At 41.7% G+C, this 10,202-nt stretch overlaps 1 protein-coding gene across 2 annotated transcripts in view; it reads left to right on the top strand.

Annotated features, from left to right (window-relative positions):
* Nucleotides 1–2,183: 2,183 nt before the first annotated feature.
* LOC6052304 (sorbin and SH3 domain-containing protein 1) overlaps nucleotides 2,184–10,202 on the top strand; it is a 148,165-nt gene continuing 140,146 nt past the window's right edge. For both annotated transcript variants that reach the window (XM_038260162.1, XM_038260161.1), the window contains exon 1: nucleotides 2,184–4,721. In XM_038260162.1, the coding sequence (XP_038116090.1) occupies nucleotides 2,390–4,721 (2,332 nt within the window). In that variant the 5' untranslated portion in view covers nucleotides 2,184–2,389. The remainder of the gene's footprint in view (nucleotides 4,722–10,202) is intronic.

The raw sequence follows: 10,202 nt of genomic DNA, 5'->3' as shown, positions 1-10,202 counted from the left end.
AATCAAGGTACAATAAGTTCTTTTGAAGTATATAACAAAGTCAAAGAGTATTGACAAAGTTCTGACTGTTATTTACATCATAATTCATTTTAGAACAATTATTGCTTGCAAATAAAGGTGTAAGAAAAATTTAGAAAAAAAAAACTGCAAGAAATAGGGACAGAAAAAGAGAAAGCTTTAAACTAGATCACAGTTTTGAAATCCATTGTTTTGTATTTTATTTATTTTTTTAATGAAATTTGTCCATGGATTCCTTAGGTCGAAATGAGCATTTTTGCATCAATTTTAAAAAGGTATTCTCTGATCGATTTGATGTCTTCGGCAAAATTTATGCTTTAGTTTTTCAAATAAAAAAGAAAGATTTATAAAATTTCACATCAATTTCATGTTTAACATTTGAAATTACATGACTTTTATTTTTAAAAAAATCTAATTTTTAGTAATTTTAATTCTTTGCTAGGCCGTATCTCACCAACCATTGGTCGGATCAACAATGTCAAATAAAGAAAACTGTAGATATATGGGTCTCGTGGCGCAGGGGTAGCGGCTTCGGCTGCCGATCCCGCGAAAGGAAAAACACAAACAAAACAGCTTGCCTGCCCTGTGGCCCTCTGTTCAGCCGGTCGAAGTCCTCATGCAACTCTTAAAAGTCCAACATTTTGAAAACACTTAATATTGCTGTATTCTCTCGCAAGCGTGTAATTGTGACAGTTTGTTACCTTTAAATTTTGATATCTTGAAATAAAAGATATTTAACCCCTAGAATTTTTGGCCACCGACACATAAGTGACACTTTACGATATCAAATGTCGAACCGCCGACACGCAGTCCCAACAACAACAACAACACACACTTGAACTTGAACCATTGCTTTTTGACTTGGTACATTGGTGTTGGTTCGTTCGTCCACCAGCAGAGGCGTTGTGATTGTGTGCCACCCCTGTAACCCGATAGGCGGCGTTGCGGTTCTAGCCGTCGATGTGGTGTCGGAGAAGCCTAAATTTAGAACCCTCCTCCCCACTCCTTCGCACATCCAAGTAGGCTGGAAGCCGTCGACCACTTCGGTTAATTGCACCGTTCGATTTCCAGCCCCTGCTGGAGGAGTTCGGCAACGGTCACGTGTTTCAATGGCCTACTAGACGGCCATTTTTGGGCAACTTTCTTCTGGACGGTCGTTACTGCTATCTGGGTCGCGGCTGGTGTTGTGTGGACAAATATTAGCGTCGGCAGCAGGTAGAATCTTATCGTGGAACTTCGTGGGAGATAACGCATTCGACGTCCAACGAGGCAAGAAATTGGATCTGGAAGGTGTGGTCCGCTGGAAATTGGGACAAGGAGGAGGAAATTGAATCGAATTCGAGCTCGTAATTTTGGAGTACCCCGAAGGGCATCTGGCATTTTGCTCGGCGTTCAATCTCAGCGGAACCGTGGTCTACCGTGGCAGGGCGGGAAGGACGGAACGGAACGTTCAAGTGGCGAATCGTGCATCATCTAATCAAAACGTGCGCGGAGCGGCTAAACAGAGTCATCAAGTGCGACGCGAGCACAGTAAAGTCTAGTCGGCTGAACCTAGTAGTGAGAGTTGAGCCGAGCGAGAACAGCCGCCGCCGCCGCCGTGTGAGTAGGCCGAATTTCTGCACAAAATTTCGCCAGTAAGGTCGCGATTCTGGCCGCCGAAGGGCGTCGTTACGTACGTGCGCGTCGTGGAAAAACTGTTTGTAGGTTCGGCGTTACATCGAAAACCATTGAGAGGTTCGGCGTGAGTGATAAATAAGTCCGTTGCGGCTAATGACGAGTTTCCAACGTGGATATTATCGATAAGTCAGCTGCGCAGAATTTCGCGAGTGTTGGTGAGAATACCAGTGTATATTTATCTATATCAGTGAGATAGCCGAGATTGTTTTGTTTCATTTGAGAGCGTCGCGCGAGCGAGAGTCTGCCCGCAATTTAGGGTAAATTTTCGTATGTTTGGCAGGTTAAGCTCCCGCTCCTAACTCCATCCAATTTTCTATTTTTCACTACTTAAACAACTAATTTTGAAAAACTTTTTATAGAAACTTGCTTGCTCACTTCTTATTGAGCTATTTATCACTCGATTTCAGTTGAAAACGCTTTTAATTGGCTTTAATTGAATGTCAAAGTTCTGACCTGCCAACATTAGAGGCACGCTGGAATTAGATGCTGTTCCCCTATATTGCACACATATGTTTTCGCAATTCGGTCGCGCCGATTCTCCCTAGTCCGGTCGTTACTTCCCAATTAGTGCTCGCGTATCAATTGCGAATGGAGGTAGCGACCACCACAGCGACGACCAACACCAGCGTCCTCTTTCGGACGATTTGCACACGTTGATAAAGTAAGGAAAAAGCGGAAATCTTCGATTCAGATCATGAAGTGCACGTCGTGCGTCAGCGCCGCTCGCCCGAAGAGTGACGACGACGAAGAAGCTTCTGTCAGTCCTGCGCCAACCATGGACAAGCCCGAGCAGGAGTACCGCGTAGAGTCACCACCACCTCCACCGCTACCGGAGCGAGCCTCCCGGATACCTTCGGTATCAATCGTCGAGCTTCACTCGGACTACCGAGGCGTCAGTCCAAGCCACAGCGGAAATTCCCAACTTCTTCGTCCGTTGGATGTCATCACCGAGGAAAACAGCGACGTAAGTGACTGTGAGAACCGGGAACCAACACCCAAGCCGGACCTGTGCTTCCCGAGACCCAAACCACGCTACAAGAAGCCCAAATCCAAGAACCTGCTCAAGAACCTGTTACGTCAGGAGCCCACCACGTGCGTCCTGGTTGACGCCAAGATCGCGGAAGCCGCACCGGAAGAGTACCGCAGCGTCTGCACCACCGAGGTCGTCCCCGAGCAGATCCTCGAGGTCGAGGTCATCGATCTGGGCTCCAACTCGAGCAGCCTCGCCGATCTAACGGACATCGATGATCTTGAACCTGACAAGATAAACAACAACGACGAGCCGTCACCGATTGACAGCGCCCAACAGCCGCCGCCGACATCACAGCCGGATGATAATGACAATGATAATGAATCGATTGCCACGGAAGACGCGGAACAGCTCAGCGAGGAAGACAACAACGGGTACGACGATGCGACTACGCAGCCGCCGTCGCCGCCACCATCATCAACGGGCGCGTGCACGCAAAATGATGACGATCATCACGATGACGATCAGCAGTGTCACGAAGAGAACGAACGCACGGAGTCGGATCGTGACGACGAAGAAGTTGCGGCCGAACGCAGCACCACCAGTCTAGCCGCGGGTGTTGATCGCGTCGTGACGCAGCGTCGAAATGTCAACGAGGTGAAAGAGCGGTGCACCGACGACGACGACGAAGACGATCAAGACGACGACGGTTCAAGTGATTGTAGTGCGGCGGAGGTGACTCATCTGGCGATCGGGGAATCCTTGGTGACGGTTGAACCGAGTGCAATGGGGGAAGAAGAGGCGCTGGAGGTACCGCCGAGACCTCCACCGCCACCTGCTATGGTGGCCGTGCCGCCAGTTTCAGCCGCCGAACGGCCGACAGTGGCCGCGGCCGCGGCAGTGACTAATCTAGGTCAGGACGAGCACGAAGGCGTGCGCCACCGCAGCGATGCTCAAATTCCTGCTGGCAGTGATACTGGTGAAGCTGATCCTGCAGATGCTGATCAGAATAGTGAAGAAGATAGTGGCGATGCAGTAGCGGTGGAATCGTCGTTGTCGTCGACCAGTGATTCGAGTGTGCTGCTGAAACTGTTGCAAGATCCGGTGGAAAAACGTCCCACTTTCGGTGCTTTGCCGGACCAAATTTCAGCAGCCGCCACCAGCGAAAATCCACAGTCGTCGAGTCTCGGTGCGGCGGGGACAAAAATAGAACGCGCGGTAAAAAGTGAACAGTTAAATTATGAAATCGTTCAAGATCATCGCGTGTTGAGGGAAGAAACGGTGACCACCAGCAGCTCTACGTCTGGGAGTGAGGTTGTACTGCGGCGCAGGGGTACGGGTGACCGGAACGAATCTTCCCCCAAGGAACCGTCACCGGAACAAAAAGCCGCCCTGGTGCACGATCTTCGTAACGAAATTAGTCGCATCAAGGACGCCGAGCTGCAGGAAGAGTTTCGCAAGCTCGAACTCGAAGCGGCTCGTATCGAACAGGAACTTGGCAAGATGGCCGTCGTGCCGCCACCTGCCGAGAACCTCACGTACTACGTGTCCAAACAAAATGACTTTGCCGTCGAACGGCCACCACCACCGGCGGCTCTCCCCCGCCAGAAACCACCTGTCGTCGCAACTGCCCCAACTCCACCGCCCAAGCCTGCATCCACCGGCACCGTTGCCAAATCCTCGTCCTCCAACGACCTCATGTACGACGAATGGCAGGCCAAAATGGAGGAACGGGAAGCCCGTCGCCTGCACAAGGTCGTCAAAATATCCAAAACCGAACCGTCAAACCCCCCTATCCCGCTCCCCCCACCCCCAACCCAACCAGACCAGGAAGATCCCGACCTGGGCGATGAGTTCCTGCGCAAGGTCAAGGAACGCCGCCGCAAGTTCACCATCCCCGGCGCCGACAGTGACGGTGACAGTGGGGCCAGCGCCCCCGGCAGCACTCCCGGAACCCCGATCGCCGGCCGGAAGCCCGTTCCGAAGCACATCGAGCAGGAGTTTGCCGAGTTTGCCAAGATTCGCAAGCAGCAAGAAGCGGAAGAACAAAAGCCTGGTGAGTGCGGTGCCGGAAATGGAGTGTTGATGAAGGAGGAGTCCCGGCCGCCGGATGGGGCAAAGGATGGCAGCGTTGGCCAGCGGCCGCCGTCGCTGCTGGTGCTGGCCAGCGCCATCGGGATCGTGGTGTGGACTGTGTGTCGTGTGCTGTTTGGACGAGAGTGATATTATAACCTTTTTGTTGATGTTGTTGTTATTTTGCCCCCTTTTGCGCATCAATGTTGTGTGTTTTCATTGTTTTGTTTTTTTTTGTGTTTTTTTTTTCTTCATGACAAAAATATTGAGAATTTTTCATGTTTTTAGAGTATTTCTCATAGTGTTGAAAATCCTTAAAGCAACAAATATGAACAAAGAACAACCTAAACGAACAAATACACACGAAAAGTGGATCCTTCGCCAGATAAAAAGTTGACTAAAATAAGAGATAATCCGCTAGATTTAAAGTTGGTCAAATCAGTCAGAAAAAGTATAGTAAATTGCAACTTCGGGATCAGCTAATTTTGCGCAGCTACCGGTTTTAGCAACAATTTTGAGCTGGATCAACAATTTCTTGCCAATTATCTGCAATTTAATCAAACCGAGACACTCTCTCTTTTAGTGTAACCTACATAAAAATAAACCGATATTTTATTATAACTGAATTTTTTGAATTGACTGAAGACGTTGTTTTGAAAAGCAATGGTTTTTATAGCAAAATTGAAATATACCATAATTATTTTGTTTTGTTTGCAAAAGGTAACAACATCAAAAGAAAAATAAAGAAAATCCGTATAAATAATTTAAAGATAGTTAAATTATTTACGCGGATTTTCCAACAACAACATAAACCAATTATTGGAACCTGTTATCAAAAATCCAGGGGTGTCCAACCTCCGACCCTGCGGGCCAGATCTGATTAATCAGAATAAGTAGCATGCCAGAAATAATGCTTGAAAAAAATTGAAAAAAAAAAACATTACACTCAAACCCCGATGGTTTGACACCAACTGCTGTCAAATGAACGGGGTCACTTTTTAGTTTGATTCCTCTTTTACACCAAGTTTACACATACTACCAAACGTTTGTTTTGACAGTATGCGTGAGCGCCGTGTAAAAAGTGACAGTTTGTCACTTTTTAGTTTGACTTTGACCCAAAAACGGGGTACAAACTAAAAAAGTGACAAACGAAAAAGTGACCAACCACCGGGGGTTGAGTGTATATTCATAAAGCTGAATTGCAATTATGATTGGAGCAATTCTCTACCAAAACCGGAAATGGATTTTATTTGTATTTTTTGTTTTGGCTCAAACTTTGTGGGGGCCTTCCCTATGACCAAATAAGCTATTTTGCGTCATTGGTTCACCCATACAAGTCTCCATACAATTTTGGCTGCTGTCCATACAAAAATTGTGTGTAAATATTCAAACAACTGTAACATTTGAGTGAATTTTCTGATCAATTTGGTGTCTTCGGCAAAGTTGGTGGTATTGTTGAGGACTTTTGAGAAAAAAATAGGTACACGGAAAAAAAAAATTTGAGGATTTTTTTATCAACTTTTTTTTCACTTAAAATCAATTTCCCAAAATACGTATTTTTTTATTTTCGAGATTTTTTGATATGATCCGCAACTTTTGAGCCATAGAGAAACATGGTCAAAAAATCTGCCGCCGAGTTATGATTTTTGAACAAATAGTGATTTTTGGAAAAAAAATCGAAGTTTCACGAAAAAAAAAATTTGACATTATTTTTTAATGCAAAATTGAATTTGCAATCGAAAAGTACTTGACAGATTTTTTGATAAAGGCCTCCATTTTCAAGATAAAGCCACCGAAAGTTTGATTTTAGTGAAATATTTGCAGTTTTTCGATTTTTAAAAATAGTGACCATGAGTGACCATTTCTAATTTTTTTTTTAAGTTCAGAAAATTTGCTACAAAATTGTCTAAGAGGCATTGAAGATTGGACCTCGGGTTGCTGAAAATTGAAGTTTTCTAAATCTCACCAAAACAACCCGAAACGAAAACGAAACTATTGGCACTACGCCCCCCGGGGCATGGCCTTCCTCTAACGATTTCTGCTCCAGCGCCTCTGACGAGACAGGAGAAAACCGGGCCGACGTTTTACTTCACCATCCGATAGAAGCTCAGTGGATAAGGCGGGAATCGAACCCGCGTCTCATAGCAACATCGGGATCGGCAGCCGAAGCCGCTACCCCTGCGCCACGAGACCCACACCAAAACAACCCACCATTTTCTAATGACGATATCTCAGCAACTAATGGTCTGATTTGCAATGTTAATGCATGAAACATTCGTAAAATTTTCCGATCTCTTCGAAAAAAAAATATTTTGATTTTTTATATCAAGACTAGCATCTCAAATAGGCGTAATATTTAATATTTTGCACTTTTAAAACGTTAGTGTTGATTTAAAAAAAATAAAATGCTTTTTTCAAAAAGATCGGAAAATTTCACAAATGCTTTATGTGTTAACATTGAAAATCGGACCATCGGATAATTAAGACCGTTGCAAATATGTTTTGAAGTTAATGTCCCTCGACTCTGGCCGTTTAAGTTCAAAAAATTAAGATTAGGCGTTCAGGCCAAAGTTTCAACATTTCCATGAAAAGGGTGTTTTAAAATGCATTTTATATCTGTCCAGTTGTTGCTAAATCATAAGTTTCAAAAATTTCGAAATATTTATTTTTCTACGAGAAAAAAAATATTTTGCGGTGATGTACATTGAAATTCTTTAAAAGTTCAAAATATTTTTAAACGATCCCAAACATGCTTAATATAATTATAAATGCAGAATAGGGCAATTTAGATTGATTTCAGTTTATTAGACTTCTATTTCCATTGAAATTTTCAAAATTCTTGAAAAAAATATTTCTTTGCTTACTAAAAAAAACTTTAAAAAATATTTGCAAAAGCCTAACTTTCAAAAAATTATTGAAACTTCGTTGGTCGCTGCAAAATATTCATTTAAATATTCAATAAGACATGATTGCTGTTGTTTTGAAATCATAAGTACCGTAAACTGGGGTGACTTTGATAGCCCGGGGTGACATTGATAGAAATCTGATTTGGCCACTATTTTTTGATAAATCCAATGTAACAGTCACATTTTTGCATATATGTTCGATAATAAGCTTTCCCTTAATGCTTACATACTCAAAATTCTCAAAAATATTCAAATATTAATTTGACGGGCATTTGAAAAACCTATCAAAGTCACCCGGGCTATCAAAGTCACCCCAGTTTACGGTATCATAAAAACGAAGTTTGAATTATTTTTTATGAAACAAACATAAACATAAAAGCAATGATGTTAATATTTTCGTAGAACAAAATTGTTGAACTATCTTTATGAACTCGAGGAAAAATAATAGAACAAAACAGAAAAAAATAAAGCAGTAGAGGGTTTATGCAAGATTAATTTGTGTTAAGGTAAATTTTTATGACAAAACAGTCACTAAATGGGTTTATTTTTTATTATTTTGCTTTTTAATATTTTAATGACAATTTAAATAAGAAGACAGTTTGATAAGTTTGCCAGTTGAACCGGTTTGGGTTGAAAAAGGAATTTCAACAATAGTTTGTAAATTCGTTTTTCTGTGAATACCATTTTTTGACAAGGCTTTTTGAAATATTGGGAAGTATTTTATTGTGAATTAATAACATTTTGAAAATCAAAAATAAAAGCATAGAAATCATTTTTACCATCAAAACAACGTTTTCAAGTCAAACTAAATTAACTGTATCGATATTATAATTACACAAATAAAAAAGTTGAATGTGAAAGGTAGATAATTTGTTCGGTTGAGTATTACTTATTATTCAGTAATTTTACCTAGAAATTGTGTTAAAATGTGAAATTCAACAGAAACACAAATTTTTGAAACATATTGTTGACACAAAATCTGTCATCATTCTCAGATGTAATATTACCATACTTTTTTCTGTGCATGGTATGAAAATCAGATTTTTCTTTTCAATATTAAATTTGGCTATCTATTTTATCTTTCAGCAAATCCTCTCTTATATATTCATAATTCGATCTACCATTTCTAGTCATTTTATGCTTTACTTTTAAAAGAGTAATTTACCAGTCATGATTATTTATGTTTTTTATCCCACAAAAATCACATCGGTAAACCGCAACTACGCTCGGAGGAAATCATGTACGAAATCCTCAAATTAATCAGCTCTTTAGTGGGATTTAATTGTCCCATGTGCACCCGCCGCCCACACTCTGGTGACGTTGATCGAGTTAGTTTTGATTAAATAAAAAAAAATATATTATCATGTACCCCAATATCAATTATTGTTTTAATTCAGTTTCCTCTCCCTCTCTTCGTCGTATTGGTTTAATTCGCACACTTCCCCACAATCCAATCGAATCCCGGTCCGGACCCGACTCGAAATATTTTATTTAAATTATAATTTAATCCTGTTGGCTTAAAATGAAAAACAAAATAAATAAATCCACAATGCGCCCGTGGAGCACAACTGATTTGCGTTAAATTTTGCATGTGATTGTGTGTGTGTGTGTTTTTTTTCTCCCTCTCTCTCTCTCTTTCGCTCTTCCTCTCGCTCCCTTGTTTTAAATTTAATATCTGGTATCTCAAATGACATTAATACGCGCCCCAACCCTTCCACAGTTCTTCCCCCGTTGCGTCATTGTGGTTGGTTTTGCTCGTCGATGGTGTGATGATGATGGTGATGTTGGTGTTGTTTACCTTCTAGCCGCAAATAAACGAATGTCACCGGTTGTACAATCATATTCCTATGTAGAGGATTACACAGACAGATAGACATTAATACACACACAAAAAGGTCAGTGTTTTGAACAGCTTTCACAGGCAAACATTTAAAGCGAATGTTTTTTGGAAAGTTTGAAGAAAATATAAAATTTTGAATACTTTCGGAACTACGCCAGTTTTAGTTTCATTTACAGTATTTCAATATCAGTTGATAACAGAAATTAGATATTACAATTAGTTTTTTTTACTAATCTGACCATACAACATTATTTTTTCGTAAGGATGATAGGACTTTTCGCCCCAGGCTACTGATGAGCGGTGTGTTGATTTAACGGCTAATAAACTGCATTTATTTAGATTGCACTAAATGGTCGTTGTCGTATACACATTTGACTGGGGCAGGCTAACAGTTTTCTTTTATGTTTGATTATTTGTTGTTTGCTCTCTGATGATCCCCGACAGAGTGCAATTAGTTTCGGTATTGAACAATTTGGCTAATTATGGTTGCAACGGTACACAATCGAGGCATTATGGAGCAACGTGGTTGGCAGTTTTGCAACAAAGTATCGTGGGACTCCATTGGTGTGAAAGTTTCCCAGCATCGAATCGATTCAAAAGTTATATAATTGATATAATTCATCCTATCAACAGCATGGTTTCGGAGCTAATTAATTCTTTTGAAGCCTTGTTCTGTTGAGTCAGTATTTGTTTAAATTGATTGGTTTTTAATTTTACC

The sequence above is a fragment of the Culex quinquefasciatus genome, chromosome 3 (genome assembly GCF_015732765.1).
Source record: "Culex quinquefasciatus strain JHB chromosome 3, VPISU_Cqui_1.0_pri_paternal, whole genome shotgun sequence".
NCBI lineage: Eukaryota > Metazoa > Arthropoda > Insecta > Diptera > Culicidae > Culex > Culex quinquefasciatus.
This window is presented reverse-complemented; position numbering and strand designations above follow the sequence as displayed.